This window comes from Sorex araneus, chromosome 3 (genome assembly GCF_027595985.1).
Source record: "Sorex araneus isolate mSorAra2 chromosome 3, mSorAra2.pri, whole genome shotgun sequence".
Lineage (NCBI taxonomy): Eukaryota > Metazoa > Chordata > Mammalia > Eulipotyphla > Soricidae > Sorex > Sorex araneus.
In genome coordinates this window covers 129,571,444-129,595,386 of record NC_073304.1, presented here as the reverse complement: position 1 = coordinate 129,595,386, position 23,943 = coordinate 129,571,444, and the positions used below count along the sequence as shown (strand labels likewise).

At 41.7% G+C, this 23,943-nt stretch overlaps 1 protein-coding gene across 2 annotated transcripts; it reads right to left on the bottom strand.

Annotated features, from left to right (window-relative positions):
* Positions 1-3,597: 3,597 nt before the first annotated feature.
* LAMP5 (lysosomal associated membrane protein family member 5) lies at positions 3,598-23,194 on the bottom strand. Of its 2 annotated transcripts, none has more exons than XM_004610927.2 (6): positions 22,584-23,194; positions 21,847-22,019; positions 21,343-21,474; positions 21,099-21,204; positions 19,422-19,610; positions 3,598-4,465 (listed from the first exon to the last, which is right to left on the bottom strand). In XM_004610927.2, exons 1-6 carry the CDS (start codon positions 22,645-22,647, stop codon positions 4,287-4,289), a joined length of 843 nt encoding a protein of 280 aa, XP_004610984.1. In that variant the 5' UTR covers positions 22,648-23,194; the 3' UTR covers positions 3,598-4,286. The 2 variants fall into 2 exon arrangements, with proteins under 2 accessions (XP_004610984.1, XP_054989528.1); XM_055133553.1 differs by lacking the exon at positions 22,584-23,194 and adding an exon at positions 22,342-22,393.
* Between the last annotated feature and the right edge of the window lie 749 nt (positions 23,195-23,943).

Genomic DNA, 23,943 nt, shown 5'->3' with positions numbered 1-23,943 from the left:
TCTATCTCCAACACCCTATAGGATCCTCTGAGCACTCCAGAAAAGATCCCTGAGCTCACAGCCAATAGTAAGCTTCAAACACTGTGGAGTGGAGCCCCCAAAAGCAAAATAAGTAAATCTGATTCAGGTTACTCAGGCTGAGTCTCTCTGACTCAGGTTACTCAGACTTTTTGTTCTTAGAAAATATGTGTGCCCAGGGCACATGGAATTCTACCTACACCTGTCGACACAGCCTGCTGCCTGTAACAGACATGGTAGTTTATTGTTACCTTTCCTTCTATTCTTCCTTCACAGTTCTCTGATTCTCCCCATGCAGCTTTGCCAAATTATTTGTTAATGAAAAGAATGGACAACTGTGGAATAAGAGAGTGGTTATCACTGTCACTGTATCACTGTCATCCCGTTGATTATCGATTTGCTCGAGCGGGCCCAGTAATGTCTCCATTCGTCTTAGCCCTGAGATTTTAGCAGCCTCTTTTTATTCATCCTTCCCAACAGTGCCACATTAGAGGCTCTTTCAGGGTCAAGAGAATGAGACCCATCATTGTTACTGGTTTTGGCATATCAAATATATCACGGGGAGCTTTCCAGGCTCTCCGATGAGGACAGTAAACTCTCAGTAGCTTGCCAGGTACTCTAAGAAGGAGAACTAGGCTATAAGATGTCCCATGGGAGCTTGTTTTTATAGTTTCTCTATGTTGGCCATTTATGGGATTACACATTATGGGATTACACAGCGCAGGGGGCAGTTTGTGGGTATGGCTGCCAAGCTACTGGAATATGGGGGTCTGGGTGGAGGAGGCCCACTCCAGATCTGAGCAGGTTTGGAGATCCCAGCCCCGCGTCCTACACACCTGGGTTCCTCTGAGAGTGGTTATAATGCAATTATTTCTTATTCTAGAAAATAGAAGTTCCCTGCTCTTTCGACCACTTCTCTGGAAGCTAATTCCCTGGGAATGAAAGACCTTGCAAAGAATTCTGACCTGAATTTATTTGTGTTTGCTGTTGTTGTACTGTTTATTTTTAGCGGGTCCACACCCAGTGTTGCTAAGGGCTTACTCCTGGCTCTGTGCTCAGGGATCACCTCTGGCAGGGCTCAGGGAAACATACGCAGCATCAGGAATCAAACCTCAGTGAACTGCATGCAATTCAAGTGCCTTACCTGCTGTACTATCTCTCCAGCACTCTGACTAGAATTTAAATCAAACTCACCCTCCGCATCTCCTTCCAAAGGAATCTGTATGTGGTTTATGTAGCCTGATTTTCCCAGACAAGCCGACCAGCAATCACTCCCTGCATCCTTTTGTGCCTGGAGGTGTTTTCATTTAAAACCCCCATAAAAAAGAAAAATGACAGTGAAAGGAGTAATTGAGCATCTGTGGTTTATCTACTTGGTCTTCTTCCCATTGCTGAGTTCCAGAAGCAATGCAGCTACATGAGCTTGATTAGGTACAGGAGCAGCGAGAGATGCAAGAAAGTGACAATAGGCATGTATGGGGCCCTGGACTGAGGCACAGGATTGAGTTTGCCCCTCTGGCCACCCTACATTCTCTTCCCAGAAACCACTGCCTTTTGCGTAGTCAGGAAGCTCCTTTTTCTTTTTTGTAGTTTATCATAGAGAAAAAGAGGACTGAAAGAAATAAGGCAAGGTTCATGAGATCTAATGTCAGGAGTTATATAAAAACGATGTGACTAATAATAACAGCCAGGGTGGGACCAGGAAGATAATATAATGGGGGAAGGCATTTGACTTGTATACAGGAAGGCCTGGATTCAATCCGGCACCACTATAGCTCCCTGAGCCCCAACAGGAGTGAGCCCTAAGCTCAGAGCCAGGATTAAACCCTGAGCACAGCTGGGTGCACCCCCAAACAAAAACAAAATATTAACAGTGATGATAATGTAATTTATTGCATATACTCCATATCACAGTAGGAAAGCTTCCATTAATCTTGAATCAAGATTCTAATGGAATCTAATGGATTCTAGTCTGGAGAGATAGTATAAGAGTAAAGGCATTTGCCTTATGACGCTGCCTACACCAGTTCTATACCTAACATCGACTTATGATCCCCGAGGACCTCCAAGGATCACTTCTGAGCACAAAGCCAGAAGTCCTGAACATCACCAGGTGTGGCCCACTATACACACACACACACACACACAAATTATGAATTCTAGGTATTAGAAGTATGGTTCACATGACATACTACATGCCTTGCATGTGAAAGACCTGGCACTAAATGAACCACCGCCCCCAGCCTCCTAGGAGTGACCTTGATGACACCAACACTATTGCTAACTCCCAGAACCTGAACCTATCAATACAGTACCTGTAGACTCCCTGGGCTTTGTTTTCTATTTTAAAAATGGAAACAGTGAAAGGGGAACCAGAGATAATAGAAAGGTAGATGCTTACCCTTCAATCCTCTAATTCAAGTTCAATTCCTGGCAATACAGCTAGTCCGCTGAGACTTATAACCCCAAACTCCATTTCCCCCAAAACAGTGGGTGTAGGGCAGAAGAGATAGCTCATAGAGTTTGAGTTCATGCCTTATACACACAAGACCCCAGTTCTATGCCTAACATACATGACTCTGAGCACTTGTAGGGGTAGCCTGAGAGGCCCTCAGCATTTCTGGAGATCTACCTGCACAGAAACAAGAGAGAGAAGGAAATATGGTTTCTAGAAAGATTTAGTCAGCTTAGACACAGGAACTTGACCATGAAAACGTTTTTACCAGGAGCTACTGCACTTTGTTCGTTTTAGAATGACAGGTGTGTGCGTTGTTTGATTTCCTGTCAGTTCTCCAGCTAAGACTCTAAGTTGTCAAGTTTATTGATATCAACTTGTCAACTTTGAGGTGTGGGCATGAGAAGTTCACAGATAATAGGAGTAAACCGTTGGGACCAACAACCAGCACCAAAGGTCTTTCTTTTTCCTTGTATAATGGTCAACTTTCATGAAATACCAAACCTTTCCCTTCCCTAGTAAATAATTTATGGTCAAACATGGAGTTTAACAGAGCAATAGACAACTGGTTATTGAAACAGAGACTAGCTGTTAGAACTTTTCGGATAATTAGAACTTTCTGAGACTAAAAAAAACGAAAACAAATCTTTTAAGGATTTAGAGAGATGAATTTATGGACTGTCTCTCATATGTCAAAGTGTGTGGCAGGGAGGAATTTCCCATTCTGAACCAGAGATAAAGGATGTCTACTATTTACACTTACTTTTTCTACAAAATCCATATTTAGAAAATAAGTGAAATTAAGCTATGTATATTTCTTTAGAAAATTTCTGCAATTAACTTCTCATCTCAAACAAAACTAAACCTAGGATACCTAGTTCAGGCTACCTTTTTTTTTTTACAGTTAAATGCCAAGTTATCAAAGATTCTGAAACAATATTAGACTACTTAATTCTTCAAGAGGTGCCATTATTTAAGTAATTTATATTCGACAAAATATATCCTTCTTTTTTGTCTTTCTTTTTGGAAAAGTGCGAAGTACTCTCTACCATTCCCCCTTCTCCTCTGGATGCCAAACTAAGCTTTTACATTTTGTGTTCTTGTTCCAAGAAAGCAGCCAAACATTAGACAGTAGTGGTTTTTAATTCATTTGGAAAATCACAAACTCACATGGTTGATTCTTCAGGTCTCTTTACTTAGACCTGACATACTATGAAGTCCAAGCAACTCTGCAGAGTTACACTAAACGGGTTCTTGTGCTGCTGCAAAGTCACTGGGTGCAGGTAGCAGTGAAACATTCCCAAGACAATCACTAGACATGCAGAATGCCAGCCAGAAGCATGGATCACTTTCAGGATCTTGCTGCAGGGAGCATGAGGCTGTATTTGTTGTGTAAATTAAGCCAGCTGTGCTTAAGGGAAGCAACCACTCCTTGTTCTTAGGAACCTGAAGGAGTATCTCCCCCAAAGAAGTGTATTTCCGAATCCTAAACTTTGGAGCTAGATACCTCCGGAAGCTGTATGTGTTGCTCTTTGGAGAGTCAAAGACAAGCCACCATGAGCATGAAAGGATGGCTGACACCCTCCCTTCATCTTCCCAACAATGAGAGTTGCCATTTGCTCCAGAAATTCAGAAGAATCCCTGCCCCATCCCTGGTTTTAAGCATGGATGCAGGTCAAGCAAGCCTTAGATAACCAGGCCTGTTAGATTATAGCTATGTTGATAGATCCCATGTATAAGGTGAAAAGTGCTTTTGTTTCTCTACCTGATCCAGCTGGGGAAGGGAACTTGGGGGTCCCTGCCATTATGGCCCCTAGCCCATGTGCTTATATTGGGATCGGTCCCTAGGAATCTGCACCTGGTTGGCAGTCATTTTGAGGTGGACATGGTAGATTGCCAGTGTAACCACAATGACAAGGCCCAAAATGATCCCCAAAATCAGGGGCAAGGTTTCCTCCAATTGCTCCCGTTCATCCACTGGACATTTATGCTCTGAAATGAGAAAGAGGAAGAAAGCAGTGAGTCTGTGTCAAAATATTATGAATCACAAGTCCCCCATGAAAAAAAAACTATTGTAATATTGGGAAAGATTTCTCCAATAAACTTCAGAAAGACTTCCTTCTTAAAAATAATTTTTAAAATTTCATAGACGACTGATTTACAAAGTTACTGATTGTTGAGCTTTAGACATATAACATTTCAATACCAATCCAGCTTCTTAAAAAATATATTTCCCCAATAGTCCCCTCAGATTCCTTGCTTTGACATTTCTGCATGATGTCAACTAAAAATTTATCACTTAAATAAACAATAGTTATCACATGTAGAGCAGGTGTCAATAAAATAGCCAGATAATTTATTTAACTTTTCAGAATTTTGCCATTAGATGCAACCAATAGACCAATATATCCTTTATTGTTGATTTTCGGACTCTATTTTCAGTTCTTGGGCCACATCCAGAGGTGCTCAGGGCTTACACCTGACTTGGCTTGTGGCTCACTCCCAGAGGGGCTGGAGGAACCACATGGAGATTGAATCCAGTTTTCCCACTTGCTAGCAAGCAGCTTGCTGACTTTACTATTCTCTCTGCCCTCCTGATTTTGTTCTTAAACTTTTTTATTAAATATATATATACACACATATGTTTAGAAAATGGCATGCAAATGAAATTTAGAAAAAGACTGGAGGTAAGTGCTGCCAGTAATATGGAACAACTAACAGTCATCACGGTAGAAAATGTTACAACTATTCCTGTTTAAAAAATATAAAAACTATTTATGAGTTTCTAATAAAGGCAAATAGATAAGCCAGCACTTCCTTTCTGGGAATTAAGTCAAGCATAATAATGAAAACATATAGTTCAAAGAGACTTAAACATCAATCTTTACAGAAGCCTTATTCATAGTTACCTAAAACTGGAAATGATCAAAAATTCCTATAGAATTAGAATGAAAAAATTAACTGGTACATTATTGCAGAGGAATATTTATCAACAACAAAATGAAATGAGCTACAGTGATGCAAAATTCATTTTCTCAAAAACACTGAAAATTGAGAATAGTTGTCTGACATATAACAGTGTATGACATTTATAAGAAGTTCAAGAGCAGGGAAATTAAGTATATAGTTATAAAATCAGAGAAATACCCACATCTGGGAAGGAAGATTCAAACATTCACATGTATCAAAGCATATTATATCTGATTTTTGTCGTTTTGGGACCACAGCCAGCTATGACCAGGGCTTACACCTGGCTCTGCATTCAAGTTGACTCAGAGACCATATGGGGTGCTGGGCATAGAAGAGGGTTGGCTATGTGCAAGGCAAGCCCACTCTCCCCATTGTACTATCATTCAGGCCCCAGCATACTATACTTGCATCTATATTCAGGTTGCACAAATGCAAGTACAGGTAAAACTACCTCTGTTCAGGAGTGGGCCCAGACTCGCTGAGCACTGCTTAAGAGATACACCACCAAATTATACACTGAGCTTAAACTTTGGGTTTGTGCTTTAATATCTGTAAAATTACACAACAATTTGGGGGACAGGGCTTACACCCAGTTGTGCTAGACCTTCCTCCTAGCTCTGCACTCAGGGATAACTCCTGGAGGATTCAGAGGACCATATGATGTATTGGGAATTGAACCTACCATAACTCCTGTGCTATCTCTCCAGCCCCTACACTACAATTTTTTTTTTCTTTTTGGGCCACACCAGAAAAAATGCTCAGGGGTTACTCCTGTCTCTGCACTCAGGAATTACTCCTGAAGGTGCTCGGGGGACTATATGGGATGCCAGGAATCAAACCCAGGTCAGCTGCATGCAGGGCAAATGCCCTACTCGCTGTGCTACCGCTCCAGCTCCTACACTACAATTTTTTTTTATTAGTTTATTTTTAATTAGAGAGTCATCGTGAGGGTACAGTTACAGATCCATACATTTTTGTGCTCATGCTTCCCCCATACAAAGTTCAATAACCCATCCCTTCACCAGTGCCCATTCTCCACCACCCGTAAACCCAACATCCCTCCCCCCCTCCCCAGACCCGTCTCCCCCCACCCCACCCTGCCACTATGGCAGGGAATTCCCTTTTGTTTTCTCTCTCTGATTAGGTGTTGTGGTTTGCAATAGAGGTGTTGAGTGGCCATTGTGTTCAGTCTCTAGTCTGTATTCCACCCGCCTCACCCTTCCCCCACATGACCTCCAACCACATTTTACTTGGTGGTCCCTTCCCTGAGTTACCCAGAATGAGAGACCAGCCTCCAAGCCATGGAAACATTCTCCTGGTACTTATTTCTACTATTCTTGGGCGTTAGTCTTATAGTCTATTATTCTATATTCCACAGATGAGTGCAATCTTTCTATGTCTGTCTCTCTCTTTCTGACTCATTTCACTTAGCATGATACTTTCCATGTTGATCCACTTATATGCAAACGTCATGACCTCATTTTTTCTAACAGCTGCATAGTATTCCATTGTATAGATGTACCAGAGTTTCTTCAACCAGTCATCTGTTCTAGGGCACTCGGGTTTTTTCCAGATTCTGGCTATTGTAAACAGTGCTGCGGTGAACATATAAGTGCATATGTCATTTCGACTATACTTTTTGGCTTTTCTGGGTTATATTCCCAGCAGTGGTATTGCTGGGTCAAATGGGAGCTCAACCTCTAGTTTTTTGAGAATCGTCCATACTGTTTTCCAAAAGGGCTGAACTAGCCGGCATTCCCACCAGCAGTGTAGAAGGGTCCCTTTCTCCCCACATCCTCTCCAACAGCGGTTGCTTTTGTTCTTTTGGATGTGTGCTAGTCTCTGATACACTACAATTTTTTAAAAGAAACTGTAGAGCTTAATAAATTTTACACATGAATATCTCATGTAACCAGCAATTCAGGGTTAATTCCTTCTATGCTTCCAGAAATTCAAAATAGTTTTAGTACCTTGTTCCATATAACCATAAAAAATAATTTTTGCTCACAAAATTTCAGAATCACTTTCCAGAAACAGGAACATATTGATTTAGGTTCCTTTGCTCCTATTGGTAATTTGTCCTTTTCACTAAACTTTAAAGTCAGAAATTGAGAAAATAGGCCATAGGTATTTATCCCTCTAGATGGACCAAGGTTTTGAGTCTAGAAGACCTGGGAACTCTTCATTTTGCCTCACTCTTTTCCAGGCTTCTACAGAACCCCCGTTGACATAGTTCTTCCTCTCTCCTCACTTGAGACCCACAGAAAAGAGGATGAGACATGAGTCCTTCAGGTTTTCCTCAGTAATAGTAAGAATCTTGTAACTTGTATGCAACACTTTTTTTTAACTCTACCTAATGTATCTGGTTCCTACATTTATCTTAATTTATAAATCAAAGATTGCTTCATTTATCCCCCAAATTCAGATATAGTTGACTTGAATGACACAAATTTGAGCTATGTGGATCCATTTATATGGATCCATATAATTTTGGTGGCTTTTATATATATATATACATATATATACATACATATATGTAATTTATAGCTTCAAAATTCACAAATTTAATCACCTAAAAAGTATCAGCTATTTAAATGTGCAAAACAGAATCCAATTTCAAAAGGTCACTTCTAAGTTATATTCAAGTTTGCTACGTGCAGGCATCTCCTGCCCTCATCACCATGTTGTTCAAGGGTCAATGTTATTATTAGCAGATTCATTCTTTTTGATTTGTTTGGTTTTGACCTTTTTTGCTTGTTTTATTTATTATACTTTAGGTTACATGTTTACAATAGTGTTGGCATTCATGGTCAGTTACCTCACCTCAATATCATTAAAGTGTCACCCACACTTGGACTGGAGAGATAGTGCAGCAGGTAGGGCATTCACCTTACACGTGGCCAACTTGGGTTCGATTCCTCCACCCCTCTCAGAGAGTCTGGCAAGCTACCAAGAGTATCCCACTCACATGGCAGAGCTTGGCAAGCTACCCGTGTCGTATTCGATAGGTCAAAAACAGTAACAAGTCTCCCAATGGAGATGTTACTGGTGTCCGCTCAAGCAAATCGATGAGCAATGGTGTGACAGTGACAGTACAGTGACAGTGACAGTCACCTACATCTCCCATTCCCTGATTTACCTCCAGTCTTCCTATTCCCCACTAATATGGTGCACTCAATTTACACCCCTGTGTCCAGGACTTGTTATTACTCGATACTGTCTATATTTTTTGTTTTATTTTCCTTTTTCCCTCAGAAGAGTGATATAGTTCAGTGTTTGTCCTTCCTCTGGTTTACTTTGCTCAGCTTGACATTCTCCATTTCTATCCAAGGTGCAATGAACTCCATGATTTATTTTTTTCTTGTGGCAGTACCATATTCCATTGTGTTTATACACCACAACTTCTCTATCCATTGGTCTTTTGTTGAACATTTGGGTTGTTTTCATATCATGACTACTGTACTAAGCACTGTAATGAACAATGGCATGTATGTATCTTTTCAAATTAGTGTTTCTTGGGGCTGGAGCAATAGCACAGCTGGTAGGGAAATTTGCCTTGCACGCGGTCGACCCGGGTTCGATTCCCAGCATCCCATGTGGCCCCCTGAGCACTGCCAGGAGTGATTCCTGAGTGCAGAGCCAGGAGTAACTTTTGTGCATCGCTAGTGTGACCAAAAAAGAAAAAAAAAATTAGTGTTCCTATACTTCTGGGATTAATGATCCAAAGTGAAATCACTGGATCATGGGAGCTCTATTCTGAATTTTTGAGAGGTCTCAATAATGTTTCCATAACAGATAAATCAGAAAACATTCTGTAGAGACAGTACAGCAGGTAGGGTAGTTGCCTTGCAGGTAGCTGATCCCAGTTTGATTCCCAGAACCTACTATGGTCCCCAGAGCACCTTAAGGAATTATCTGTAAGCACATAGCCAAGAGCAAGCCCTGAACACAACCAACTGTGCCCGTCCACCCAAAAAAAGACATTATTTTCACCAACAGGAAGTGAAGTTTTTCCTTTTTTTTTGTCACACCCACCCCAACACTCTTTTGCCAATAATTTTGATAGATCCCATTCTCACTAATGTGAGATGAGATCTTATTGCTGTGGTCCATGCTGTGTCTGAGAGAGAACAAAGGATACCCAAGTTTCATGTCAACCATACACTCTAACCCTTTGAACTCTTCACCTGGTCTTGATAGATTAAAAAATATATATTTTAGCCCAAATTTTTGCAGCATTAAGAAACTGTTTGTATTATCTGGGCCTTTCTACTTACCACAAAGACATTGAAAATAATAAATAGAGAAACTTTGTTTATTACATTCAGTTCTAAAGAGTCCCACTCCTTGAGTGCCAGTCTGGACAATATGTCCATCACTCTAGACAGGGAACTCTTGGTATAAGGGGCAGGCATGTGCCCGAGGCTCGAGAGGTAGAGACTGTTTTTTTTCTAGGCTACTACAGTGAATTATTTTTTTCTAAATTTGGGTCACACCCGGAGATGCACAGGGGTTACTCTTGGTTCTGCACTCAGGAATTACCCCTGGCAGTGCTCAGGGGACCATATGGGATGCTGGGAATTGAACCTGGGTTGGCTGCATGCAAAGCAAACACCCTACCCACTGTGCTATTGCTCCAGCCCAACTGCAGTGAATTTTTGATTTTTTTTTTTTTTTTGCTTTTTGGGTCACACCTGGCGATGCACAGGGGTTACTCCTGGCTCTGTACTCAGGAATCACTCCTGGCGGTGCTCAGGGGACCATATGGGATGCTGGGAATCGAACCGCGTGCAAGGCAAATGCCCTACCCGCTATGCTATCGCTCCAGCCCCTGCAGTGAATTTTTGAAGAGAGCAGTGAATAAAACTGAGGGCTCCTAGAGAAGACATTTTAACATCAAAGCTTATTTGCTTTCTATACAAAGATACACAGTCACCCTTGTAACATGGATCAACATGGGTCATGGCAGGGCTTGCTAGATCCCATTAAACTAGCTGCAAACACTTTGTTATGCATAACAAATTCCCATTACTACCTCCAAGTTTATGTTAATAGGTGACTGTGGAAAAGTCACAGGTCATTCCTGAAATAAAGGCTTAAAACTTTCAGCCCCATCCTTCTAATGTCTAGGAAGGTGGTAGTGGTTGGAAATTGAGTTAAATTGCCAGTGGCCAATCATTTAGTAAATTATATCACTGTAACAAATTCTCCCTAAAATCCCCAAACAGAAGAATTCTGGGTGAGTATTAGTGAACCCCTGGAGATGCCTGGGGAGAGGGATAATTGAGAAGCCATGGAAACTATTTTTCCTACCCTCCCCCACCCCATACCTTGACCAATTCATCTCCATCCATATATTCTTTGTAATGATATTGGATCATCTAGCAAATAAACTCTGAGTTTTGTGAGTAGCACTGCACTGCACTATGGTCCCATTGTTCATCGATTTGCTTAAGCTGGCACCAGTAACATCTCCATTGTGAGACTTGTTGTTACTGTTTTGGGCATATTGAATATGCCACTGGTAGCTTGCCAGGCTCTGCTGTGCAGGTGGGATACTCTCGGTAGCTTGCCAGGCTCTCTGAGAGGGATGGAGGAATCAAACCTGGGTTGGCAGCATGCAAGGCAAATGTCCTACCCACTGTGCTATAGCTCCAGTATGAGTTTTGTGAGTAGCTCTTGCAAATTACAAACCCAGCCAAGTTGTGGGAAATAACTATCTATACGTGATCAGTAGGAATCCCAGGTAATCACCTGAAGACAGGAAGCAACCTTGCAGGGTGAGCCCTTACGGTCTGATTTCCAGGTGAATCATGTCAGAATGGAGTTGATTGCAGGACACCCAGCTGCTGTACTTGATAGTGTGATAAAAACATCTACATTTCATAATTGGTATCAGATTATAATTGTAATACCCAGAGTATTAACCTTTCCATTGAGGGGTGCGGGGGTGGGTTAAGGGGTTGACATCTGACAGTGTTCAGAAGCCACTACCTATTCAGTGCTTGAGGGACCATCCAGTGCAGCAGCTTGAACCCAGGGCTCCCTCCTCCTGTATGCAAGCATGCACTCCAGTCCATTGAGCCATCAATGAATAATTTTCGTGTTGTTATAGCAAAGAACATCTTACATTCCATCACTTAAGGAAGAGACAGAAACAAAACATGATGCATCTTGGTTTACAAAGATGGTGAAATGCTATTGTGTTTCTTTTCTTTATTTTTTTTTTGTGTGTGTTTCATTTCTTAAAAATAAATTTGGGGCCTGGAATGATAACACAGTGGGTAGGGCGTATGCCTTGCACGCGGCCTACCCGGGTTTCATTCCCATCATCCCATATGGTCCCCTGAGCACTGCCAGGAGTAATTTCTGAGTGCATGAGCCAGTCATAACTCCTGTGCATCGCCCATGTGACCCAAAAAGCAAAAAAAAAATTGTTTTGCTGTTGTTTTTTGAAAAAATATTAACAAAACTTCCCACTGAAAGGAAATTTGAAACTATAGACTTTTCAAAGTTTCTTGGGAAATTAAAAAGATTTTTAAAACTATCAAGAAAAATATTGAGTTCCCACCCTTACCCACCCCATCCACTAAATGCTTAAATGAAAATGGCTCCCTGAGTTGATTCTTCCTTGTGATTCGTTCCAAACTCCATATTGCTCTGAAAATCATAAGTATTTTCATATTTTACCAAAAGTACATAAGTAGCTGACATAATATCAGACCAGTTCTGCTTCTTATTCATCCTACTTATGGTGATGACCCTGTGCTTTACTGTAGGAAAAAGTTATTAATGTTTATTTATGTAGGACGGCCCTACTCTTCAGGGTCTTTCATAATGTATGGACTACTCATTGCAGTATTTTTGTAAAGTCAAAAGGATTCTCAATTTAAAAATTAGTATATCACTTAAGGCATTTAAAAGAGATTCTAAACCCAAAAAAGAACACAATTTCTCTTGGACATGTTTTGCTTTTGCTTTTTTAAGTTTTTCCTGACTTTCTCTTTGATGATTTTTTTTTTGAGTGAGTGTTTTCAAGCTTATCTCTACCCAAAATAAAGCAATATTGTACATCACAGCTTGCATGGCAGAGCCTGTCAAGCTACCCGTGACGTATTCGATATACCAAAAATAGTAACAATAATGTGATCTTCATGTCCCTGAAGCGAGCAGATGCCATTGGGCTACACTAGCATGAGACTGAAACGAATGGAGATGTTACTGGTGGCCGCTCAAACAATTGATGAGCAACAGGATGATAGTGATACAGTGATACAGCACATCACAACTCAGACCATATACAAATGCAGAGAACTAAAATCAAGGTTTTACAAAATAATAGTTATCTTTCCCAGGCTCATAATTATGGCTCAGAATTATACTCTACATTATTCTCTTTCAGATAAAATGGCTGGTTACCACTCACTAATCATTTTTGTACCACTATGCAATCATTTTTGTGCCACTATGATAAAGCAATGAAGCCCTCCTCAGAGGAACCATATAAATAAAATGCATAAAGATAAGACAGACAATTACCAAGGAAACAAATTTCCTGGAAGTCTGACTATCAAAATAATTTACTGCTCTTTTTTTGGGGGGGTGGAAATGTTATCAAGGATCAAACAGGGGTTGGTTTCATGCAAAGCATGTTCTGTAACCACTGTACTAACTTTATGACCCTCAAAATACTTTTTTTTTTTGCTTTTTTGGGTCACACCCTGCAATGCACAGGGGTTACTCCAGGCTCATGCACTTAGGAAATGCCCTACCCACTGTACTATCTATACAGCCCTCAAAATAATTTTAAGAATAGTGGAATATAGAAATTTATATTTCTTTACTTGTATATTTGTGTCCCAACTGAAAAACTGTGAGAGCAATAAATGTTACTTTGAAAATACATTCACAAACTTGTATGAGATTAAACTGTCTATAATTTTAGAGTCAGAGAGATAGTGTAGCGGGTAAGATGTTTGTCTTACAAGCAGTTAGTCCAGGTTCGATCACCAGGACTTCATCTAGTCCTTCAAACTCACTAAGAGTGATCCCTGAATACAGACCCATATTTAAGCTCTAAGCATAGCTGGGTATGGCCAAATAAATAAAACACATAAACAAATAAATAAATAAAATATCTATGGTTTCTACTGGAGGTTAAGTCTCAGGTACTCTAATACCTCTTTAGGCTGCTACCTTCAATTAGAATGAAAGGGAAAGTGAAATATTAGTTAGAAATTAATGAAAATAAAGATGCACATTTTCCCACTGAAATTGAGGACACTCTTAATTCTATCCACAAATCCTATGGAATCCAGAGCTTAAAATTTTCTGCAATATAATTGATTATAGAACTTAGATTAGAAAGCAAGTAACACCTTATTTCTTCACCAGAAAGAGAGCAACGGGATGACAGTGATACAGTAATACAGTACATCACAAATCAGATTATGTACATATGCAGAGAACTAAAATCAAGTTTTTACAAAATAATTGTTACCTTTCCATGGCTCATAATTATGGTTCATAATTATACTCTATGTTATAATCCTTAGCATAGTCAAGCATCCACATTTGAATGCTCACAATGTCAAACTCCCTGTCCATAGCCATAGGTCTTTGAATTCCTCATACACCTGTCCTGACTGCATTCAGGATTCTTGAATGCTCCAAACAGGGCCCAAAGTTGGTGGTCTATGATGGGTAAATGCAACAATCATCCTAGTCATTGGAAAGAATCAGATGACAACATATTAGAAAATGGTGGGGTAATCTGTTTCCAGTTACCAGGTGCCATGGAAATCCCTCAGTATCATAAACCCAAGGAAAGATACCTATTGAAATCCTGATTCTTCTTAGGTTCTGTTTTCTAGATATGCATAAGATTTCATTTTGTTCAGCTTTGCTTTCTTTGTTGACCACAGTTCTTAACTTGTGCTTATTTCCTGAAACAGACTACAAGAAATCTTCACTATACCCCTAAACAAAGAGCTTTGAGAGGAGTAGTGATCCAAGAGGTAAGTACTCTGATGTCTTCTTCTCTGAGTACTCCTGTTCAAGGAAGAGGAAAAGCCTTCTGGATTGTACTTCCCTCCACTGTGTGGGGAGACAGCTGGAGGGGGAGACATTTGCCCATTTTCCCCCAATATTCTGTGGGTTATCTGGACACTGGCCTCATAACCTCAGCAGAACATGTTCTGTATATTGAAAAGTGAGCTTTGGAGAAAAGCAGGCATTCAGCTAACTATAACCTCTAGTGACTCAAAAAAGGGTATTGAAAACAATTATTTATTGGCTATAACTAAGGCAAACACAAAAAAACATCGTATAGACTTTTTTCTTAATATGTATGGGGAACAGTAAATCTCAATACTGTTTTGATATGTAGGTTTTCATATTGTCCTACAAAACAATGTGTCTGGAAGTTTCGCTCATAGGAATATATCCCAAGAACACAAACACACCAGCATCTTCTAGATAGACACACACCTGTATTCATCGTAGCAAAGATCTGTTTGCAAACCAAATGTCTGAAGATTAATAAGTGGGTGGGTAAAGAAGTTATGCTATGTAAACACACAAAGAAATACTATTCAGCTATAGAAAAAGATGAAATTTTGCCTTTTGACAGTGGAACTAATGTCACCAAGGGCTAGGGAGTTGACAGCGACAGTCTTACAGACAGTGGTGGAGGGATAGTAGTACTTTGATAGTGAGTATGCTGTGGTAACATTGTATCCCTAAAACATACAAACATTTACACTTCTAAAACAGTATTAGCTTGTTAATTTAAAAATACGAGTAAATTTTTCAAAGTTACAATTTGTAAATGAAGCAACAACAAAAAAGCCATGTTCTACTAGTTTGTAGACATGTTTAGGGTAGAGATTCATGTAAATCAATCACTACAAATAACAGAAAGGGATAGTGGTATGGTCTTTATACCCTGGGTATTCACCATTCTCACACGTTCTACTAATAGGTTTTGACACACAAGTAATCAATATTGGAAGGATCAGAAAATCGACCTCTTCTTACCTTACTTACTACCAATGGTGAAGTGTTAATAGAAGCTAGAGCTCAGGTAAAGACTACATACATTTTCCCTAACCCTCTGATGCATATTCTACATTTCCAGTTTGAGCCCCAGGCCACAATGGTAGACTTCCTATTAATGCATCTGTGCAGATTGCCTTGCCTGCATGTATCTCCTTTTCATACTTAGTTACTAACTAGTATTTTTAGATACTTAATATTATAAAGAAACTACTTGTGTTGACATACTCTGCTTCTCAGAGGACACAACCAAAGCCAGAAGTAGACCCTGAGCACTGCCAGAGGTAACCCCTCAGAAACAAAAATTATTGGAATTTGAAGTTATAAATAGCACCTTCTTTAACCACTGCTGTTCCTCTAAACCTCTAACCTTGAGACTCCTTTAAACAACAGTATATTTGGAGTCAAATAAATAGTATAGAGTATTACCTTGCATGTGGCTGACTCAGATTAGTTCTCTCCACCTGATATGGTCCCTTGCGACCAATAGGAATGATGATCCCTGAGCACAGAGCCAAGAGTAAGCCCTGAGCAAAGGTGGATGACCCCCAAACCAAAAACAAACATAAAACATAACCTAACAGTTCACAAATAGGCAACCTTCATCTGTATTGTCCTCTAGTCTAGTTCTCTTGCCCTCTCTATTTTCTAGATGCTGGTTCCCAAAGCATTGAGAATGTTTATGGACAGTTTTATGATGTGACAAGATTCCATTCTCATGCAGCCTTGACCAAGTGCCACCTGACAAAGCTCGTTATATGTTGAGATGTTAAATGTAAGCTTATTTATCTTACTGACAAAAAATTTTCCTTGATGAACTCAAAATCATTGGAACCCTTTATATAGCATTCCATAAATAAGCAGCAGCACTTATCAGGAAACATTTTGGAAAAGGATATTGGAGCCTTGCTCCCAGACCCAACAAGGGAGACGGCTTGCTAATAAGCTTGCCAGAGTTGTGCACAGGCTTCATCTAATGATTTCTGTGTATCCTCAAATGGAGGTAGCTGTATTCGTTGAATTTTGTTGGAGATCAGTGCAGTAGCTAAGTTCAGTGTATTGAAAGGAATTAGTGGAATAAAAGTATCAAAGTCTATTTGGGCTGCTCTTAGCCCCTCTTGAATGTCCACTAACCCATTTAATAAACCTTTCCTAGTTTTTTTTTTGGTTGGTTTTATTTGGGGGCCATAGCCAGCAGCAGTACTCAGGGCTTATTCTCAGCACTGTGCTCATCTCTCCTGGCAGGATTCAGGAGACCATATATATGATACCAAGGGACCAAATCCAGGGGTTGGCCACTTGCAGGGCCACTTACTATCATTCTGGACCAGACCTTTTCTAGCTTTTTGCCAATTTTATTAAGGGGACAAATATAAAATGGACAGTTGGTAGGTTTAATAATCCTTGACAAAAAGCTTAGATTATTCACTGGAAGTACTTATGTGGTAGATTCTGCTGGAGCATGGCTGTGGACACACACACACACACACACACACACACACACACACACCTATACACACCTCTGCAGTGAGCATGCAGATATCTGATGCCTCTATTCTGTCAGGCTCAACTCACACACACAGAGAGAACTGGTCAACACATCCAGAGTCTCTGGAGCATGTCTATTGTGGGGAAGACTCAGTCCTTGTCCTGGGCAGGCACCCTAAAAGGAACTTTTGGGATTCTACCAGATGAATAAAATAATCTATTACAAAACACAGTGGGAGGCAGGTGCTGAGAGGCACAGATAGGAGGAGCCAGGAACAAAAGAACCCGAGTCACACAAAGGCAATTCGATCCAGTGAGTGATTCTGAATGAGGCTTGCCTCCTCCCAGGAGCCTGGAGGCTTGGGCCCCAGGGCACCATACAGAAGAGAACATCCTAATTATTACCCAGAAAAGCCCGGGTGAGACAAGTGCAATTTGCTTGCGCTTAATATATCTACATTTGGGAAGTTATATAGGCTTACAAACTCCCTTGCTGCTCCTCCTTCCTGGGACTGTTGAGGGGCTATATGCTGCTTTTTAAACAAACAAACAAACAAAAAAGTCTTAACTCCACATCATGAATTTAACTAATTTTTAGGGAAGTAGCTCTTGTCTTTATAAAGTATGTGTTTACGGAATTCTGGACATCTAGGAGTTTTGATTTCTTAGGAATGAAAGGACTCAAGAAACAGTTAGGCTGTGATTATGATGAGGAGCTATTAAGGCAGGAATTATAGCCACATGCCACCATGAAATAAGGACAGCAGAGAAACAAGATACCTAACAGCAATTGAAACTTTTAAAAGTATCCCAGTAAACTCTAAATACTTATGGTGGGGACTCTAGCACCTGCTAACTACACAGTTCAATACTTTCATAACAAATTTCTGAATGTCAACAATCACAAGCCAAATTACTTAACATGATGAACATTTAATTTTAAGAAAGATATTTACTATTATATTTTATAAATGCTTCTACAATTAGTTTTCAATGTTAGGTCATGACAGATTTGGTTTCAGCTAGTAGGAAGTACATTAAAATAGAATAGCATCCTTTCATGAAATTAGAAAAGTGTGTCACTATTTTATTAAAAAGTATTTCGTCATGACAGTTCAGCATTCCAATCATTTGAAAGTCACTATTAACTGAATGCACAACTTCAGAACACAAATTCAGCCAAAATTAACTGGACATCTGCTGTGTATCAAGCACTGTACCATTAAAAAATACAAAATAAAAAGAAATAAAATGTTCCATCTGCATCAAGGTCAACTGAATTTAGGAATTCTCACATGATTTCTGAATAATCATGGAGGGAGTGGATTTTACTCAGTAGAGTTTGAAAGGGGTGTGGTATTTTATGAAAGCTGAATTCTTTGGAAAATGATTTGCTTGTGAAACAGATGGTGATTCCCTTCTATACTTTTAATCGTTGGGTTTACCTGAGATTCCTAGAAAAACAGGAAAGCACCCATTAAGAAATTAGAATATTTCTCCATTTCTCCATTCCATTTTTACCAAAAGGAATAAACAAAATATCAAACTAACAATCTTCTTTAGACAAAAGAGAAAACAAGTAATTGAGGAGTTGTTTTACCTCACACTTGCAAGTAAACATTACTGCAGAAATGTGACCTCCCCTCAGCCTTGTACATGCCGGGATGCAGGGAACCAAGAGATGTCCTGACCTTGTCCCAGCTGCATACTGCCCGATCCCCTCTCAGACGCTTGAGCAGACTCTGAAGAATTCTCCTTTACACCCTAAGAAATATCAGTTTCCCTTCTTCCTTCTGGGGGTGGTCTCATGGTGTTCTTCCCCTTAAAGTCTAGTACTAAAGGAAGCAAGCCTCTCTATGACCTATATATATGTCTGACACACACACACACACACATGCCTTATGCACCACAGAGGCTCTGGGGTAGGACTACAGACAGAAGGGCCTGATAAAATGTGGAAAAACTGAAACCTATGAGCAAAGGGCCTATGCTCTCTAAAAAGCTACTTGAGTCATTTGGCTGTTTTGCTTTGGAAAATTTGCATCAATTTTTTAAAGATGATTATTTTTATAACCTCTATCCCTGTATTCTGGAAAGTAAACAGAGAAAGATGATGACATTTTAAAAAGAGGGAGAAAGGGAACCAAAAGTAGAGGAAAGGGGTGAAATGAAGGATGGGAATGAGAAAAAATGAAGTGAAGGGAGAAAAGATGGGTGCCTGTGTGTTTAGTGGGGGGATAGCCCTTGAAGAAAGTTGGTACAATGCCATTGGCTAATTTTTCATCACTGAAAGAAATATTATAGAGGGCAATAGGGTCATGCCAGCATTGACAGAATTCAAGTGGTAATAAACTAGGGCTTTCCCCACATCTATCCTGAAGTTAACCTTTCCCTTTCTTCTCACCATTTCCTCCTCCCTCCCTTATAAGCCTACCTTCACTGAAGACGAAATCAGAGATGATGTCAAAAGGCTGGATGTGGACTGAAGACAGGATCATGGTGACTGTCTTCTGTGGATCGCTGGAAGCCAGGGAAATAGTCTGCTGTGCTTGACATTCATAAGACTTCCCAGCTGGGGTGACCAAGGCAGCAAGATGATGGGAGTTGGCTGTGTGCTTTCCAGCTGCAGAGAAAGCCCAGAGTGATGGTTAGGACTGCTCATTTGCAGAACATCCCCTGCCCCTAACCACAGTTTGCTCTTCTCTGCTCCCACCCCTCCTCTCCACCCCAGGTACTCTGTGTCCATATAGCATTGCTTTGCTGAGGCTGGCATTTTGCAAATGGCACCAAGTGGTGTTGGAGGACAAATGCCCCCACTTCGATGAGCAGGGGCTCCTTAAATATTAATTTTTAATATAGGTAAGAGTACAGGGGGCACTGGAGAGATGGTAGAGCAGGTAGGCACTTGCCTCACAGGCTTCCAACTGGGTTGGATTCCCAGCACCATATTTAGCTCCCCCAGTACCACCAAGAATAAGCCCTGAGGAGAGTCAGGTGTGACTCAAACTCTCCACCACCAGAAATAAGAATGATACAAAACGCAACTACTTTTACTAAATAAAATCTAGCAATGGATATTTCAAAGACACAAGACTGTGATTTGGTTCGTCACATTCATATAGTATCAACAAAACATGACTGAATACAATACTATGAGAAAATGTCCTTGAGCACATAGCTGCCCTCTGGAAGCCTGTCCCCTTTTCTTCTTTTCTGGCTTAAGATTGTTCTTATGACACACCCTTTTTGTGATCTAAGTTAACAGAGAGAAATGCTTGAATATGAATTTTGATCAAAAGAAGAAAATGTCCTTTGTAAAAACATCCCTTAACATGATAAGGGATGAAATGGGAGAGAAAACACACTCTTGTCATCTCATCTCTTTCATAAAAGAAAAATCTTTTCCCAACTCAATGTCCAGTGTTCAAAGGTCTCAGTATGAGTAAATCAGACTATTTACAGAATAAATGAATGAATGAAACATGGTGTTTGATGGCGCCTTCAAAAGGGAGCATGATGTTTCGTGACAGCTTATTCCTTTTGTCATCCTCTTTTTGAGGACTTCGGTGAGCTGTTGGCATTAGGGGCAGGTAAACTCATAAACTAGAACTATTCAGAATCCCCCATGGGGTGGCTGAAGTCAGTGGGGAGAGTCTTTGAGCCCCGTGGCCATAAACAAGGAAACACTGACACCGTCACCTCCAGACTGGAAGGATTGGCATAACGCCCCCTTGAAGGGGGAGGCCTGAGAAGACAACCAAAGATGTAGAAAAAAATGAAAACATGGGCTTTTTCCTTCTCTGTACTCCACTAAAGAACATCTGAGCTGCCATCCTGTAGCAGTTAGGGCACATAGGGCAAGCTTCATCCAGACCAGGCCACAGGGATAAGGCCCCCAGCTCCTCAGGCCAACGAATCCTGGGGAATCTACTAAGCATGAGAACAAAGAACTGACCATTGCTCCTTCTTCATCTTGGAATTGGTCTGGGAGAGAGCAAAGATTGGAGAGGCTTCCAAAACTTAAAGGATTTTAACAATTTCATCCTGGCTTTCTGCAGTTCCCGTGCTTCACCCCAGGCTTTCTCCCCTAGTCCTGTTGCCTTCTACTTACCGCGAACTGCATCTTTAAAATGGGTCTTTTCTGATGAATCATAAACAAATTGCACTTTGCTCAGTCTCCAAGTTCCCTCGGGTCCCTTGGAAGTATTGTGAGTTTCCTGCGGGATGGGAGAGGAGGGAAGAAGAGAGTGTCAGCAGCCCAGGACTTCTGGGGGCAGGAACCTGGGGGAAGGGGTGACCACTGTCCACACCCTACCCAGGTCTGCAATCCCTCTGGGAACGCCACGGGCAGTTACCTTGACAAACAGCAGTTTGAGCGTGTATGCGCCATCCACCCAGAACACCTGCAGCTCCGACTCATTGTGACCACAGCGGCCTTTCACCTCAGCTCCCCGTGTCATTGAGATATCAGCCTGTTCGGTGATCAGCTGGGAACACAGACGCCCCGTCCCCGCTCAGCGCGCCCGGCCCCAGGAGGGACGGTAAAGGGCGGCGCGTCCAAACTCCGGGTTGCACGCCTGGGCGCTCCTTTGCTCCCGCTCCCAGGTCCGGGAACATGCGGTTAGATGCTCTACGTGCAGACCCCCGCGGTAGGGAAGCGGAGTGAGAGAGGGTTTACTTTCAAAGCAGGCAGGGCGAGCAGAGGCGTTACAAGCCGGAACCCCCATGCAGCATTCAGGAGCAGCCTGCAGGGGCACAGGGGGGAAGGCGGGAGATCTGGGTCTTCAGAGGGCCTTGAGGGAGGGTGCCCTTCGGCCCTGGAGCCCTAGGAGCAAGCTGGAGGGGAAAAGGTTTCTTACATCCACATAATTGCTGGCCCACACATCATAAGGGACAATAAATTTGGCTGCAAACTCTGCCATGAGACACGTCGTCCCATTTTCCCGCACCACAAATATATCTTTTTCAGGGTTAGTGGAAAGGCCTGAGAGATTTTCCACTTCTTGTTCAGCCATGATTCGAGCCATTGTATCTGCAGGGAAAAAAATCCTATTGGTTCTAGGCTCAGCAAGCCCCAGTGTCTGGGGCACAGGAGTAGGGAGATGCCATGGTCTGCAAACAGGCTCTGGTTGCAAAAGTTCCCTGCTGCCTGCTGATGGCTGTGCGCTCTGCAAGCCATTTCTCTAACCTGGCGCCAACATCTCCACCCCGTTAATGCATATTTGTAACCATTTTTTCTTTTCCTTTGAAAGTCTTCCTAATTTAAAATCCTTCTGGCATTTTTTTTTTCTCCTACCGCCCCCCCCCCCCCCACCTCTCTCTCTCCCAATTTAAGCTTTTAAGCCCAATCTTACCTGCCAATGCTCAGCCCTAAGAAGCAGGCCCATAGAGCACTCTGGAATATACCATACAGGTGTGATCCTTTGGCATTGGCAGTAAGGCTTACCCCTCCCCGTCTCCCTCCAAAGAAAAGGGGAGGTCCGCAAAAACGTCCGGGGGGACGGGGGGGAGAGCACATTTTGACCTCAAACTACTGGCTTTATTTACTCTGCAGGAAGAGGACAGCTGTCCTTGCGGTCACTGAAACGCTACTCACGGAACAGCATCAGGAGAACTCGAAGTCTATACACGCTGGAAATGGCTCTTCCTCGGAGACCCATGCTCGCCTGGCAGCAATGAGACCAGCTGTGCCGCTGCGGAGGCCGCCGGAGAGGGAATCCCTCCAAGTCGCTGCCGCTGGAGTGAGCCGGGGTGAGCAAGGGGCGGGGGCTGCGAGAGGGAGGCGGAGGGGAGCGCGCGTTGTAAGGAGCGCGGGCCGGGAGGAGGTGGTCCTGGAGGATGCAGCACCCGCCGGCGGGGGATGTCTGAACTCCGGCGGATTCGCGCTGCAGAGGAAAGCACCGCCGGCGAGGGAGCTGTCCACGGCTAGGAGTGCTGAAAGGAATAGGTAGTGGTGCGAGAGCTAAAGTGGCTTGGCCGGTGCTGAGGGCCAATGAGATTTAGTGGGAGGGAAGAGGGGGTGCTAAAATTCTCCTCGAGTCTGTTTCCTGTTCTGCAATCGCAGCCGCAAAGATGATTCAGTCATGAGAAACTTAATTGTGCCCTCGGAGTTTTTCAATAGCCCATCCAGAGACAGTTACTAGGTAGTGTAGGCAATTGCATTGCTTGGAGTCCTGATTTTTTGAAAATGCACCTTGTTCCTGAAAGAAAACGATAGAGCACAAATTGTTAAGGCTTTGAGGGAGGAGGAGTAGGCAGAAAGAGAGAAGGAAAATGCTATGGCAACAGTTCCCTGAATTTGGCGATGTCCCCTTCTCTCACCTGCTCACAATGAGCTCATAGATTTAAACTTAAATTGACGCCTCCTCAAGTGGGGTAGTAGACGCAGTATAACCACCCAGTCTCGTTTTCTGAATTCTGATTTCTGATTCAAGGGATCTCTAAACTCTAGGGTCATCGGCCATACGATTGTGGCCGCACTGCCAAGAGGTATGTAAATATGCCTGAAGTTTCTGAGGTTTATGTAGGGCCTCAAAAACAGTGTCATCATGGCTATATACACATGATACACACCATATTACTCTGCAGCAACTGGGGAGTGGGCAAAGAAACAAACACTACTAATTCTTGCATTTGTGTATTTGGTAATTGCTTATTTTTTTAAGTTTTTTGCTCAATAAATCAGTATGCAGATCTTTCAGCACTAGTGCTATCCTCAATCATTGTGGTGACATTAATTTCTTGCAGGCATTCTATTATATAAATAATATATTATGTCATAAAATAAGCAATGTCATACTAAAGGTGAAATTATAGAGTGTTTGCACGTGCATTGTTAGATTTTATCTTCTTTTCTGCCTTCCAGGGTAAGCAAAGAATAAATATCTCACTGTGGTTGCACATACCTCCAAAAACAGGCTTGGAGATATTAAGTGACCTTCTAAATGTCACATGGT

Excerpts from the sequence above, each read along its gene's own strand:
- LAMP5 (XM_004610927.2), bottom strand. The coding sequence starts at position 22,647 with ATGGGTCTCCGAGGAAGAGCCATTTCCAGCGTGTATAGACTTCGAGTT. Across the intron at positions 22,020-22,583 it reads AGTTCTCCTGATGCTGTTCC|ATACAATGGCTCGAATCATG; the intron begins GTGAGTAGCGTT and ends TTTTCCCTGCAG. Across the intron at positions 19,611-21,098 it reads TTTTAAAGATGCAGTTCGCG|CTGGAAAGCACACAGCCAAC; the intron begins GTAAGTAGAAGG and ends CTTTCTCTGCAG.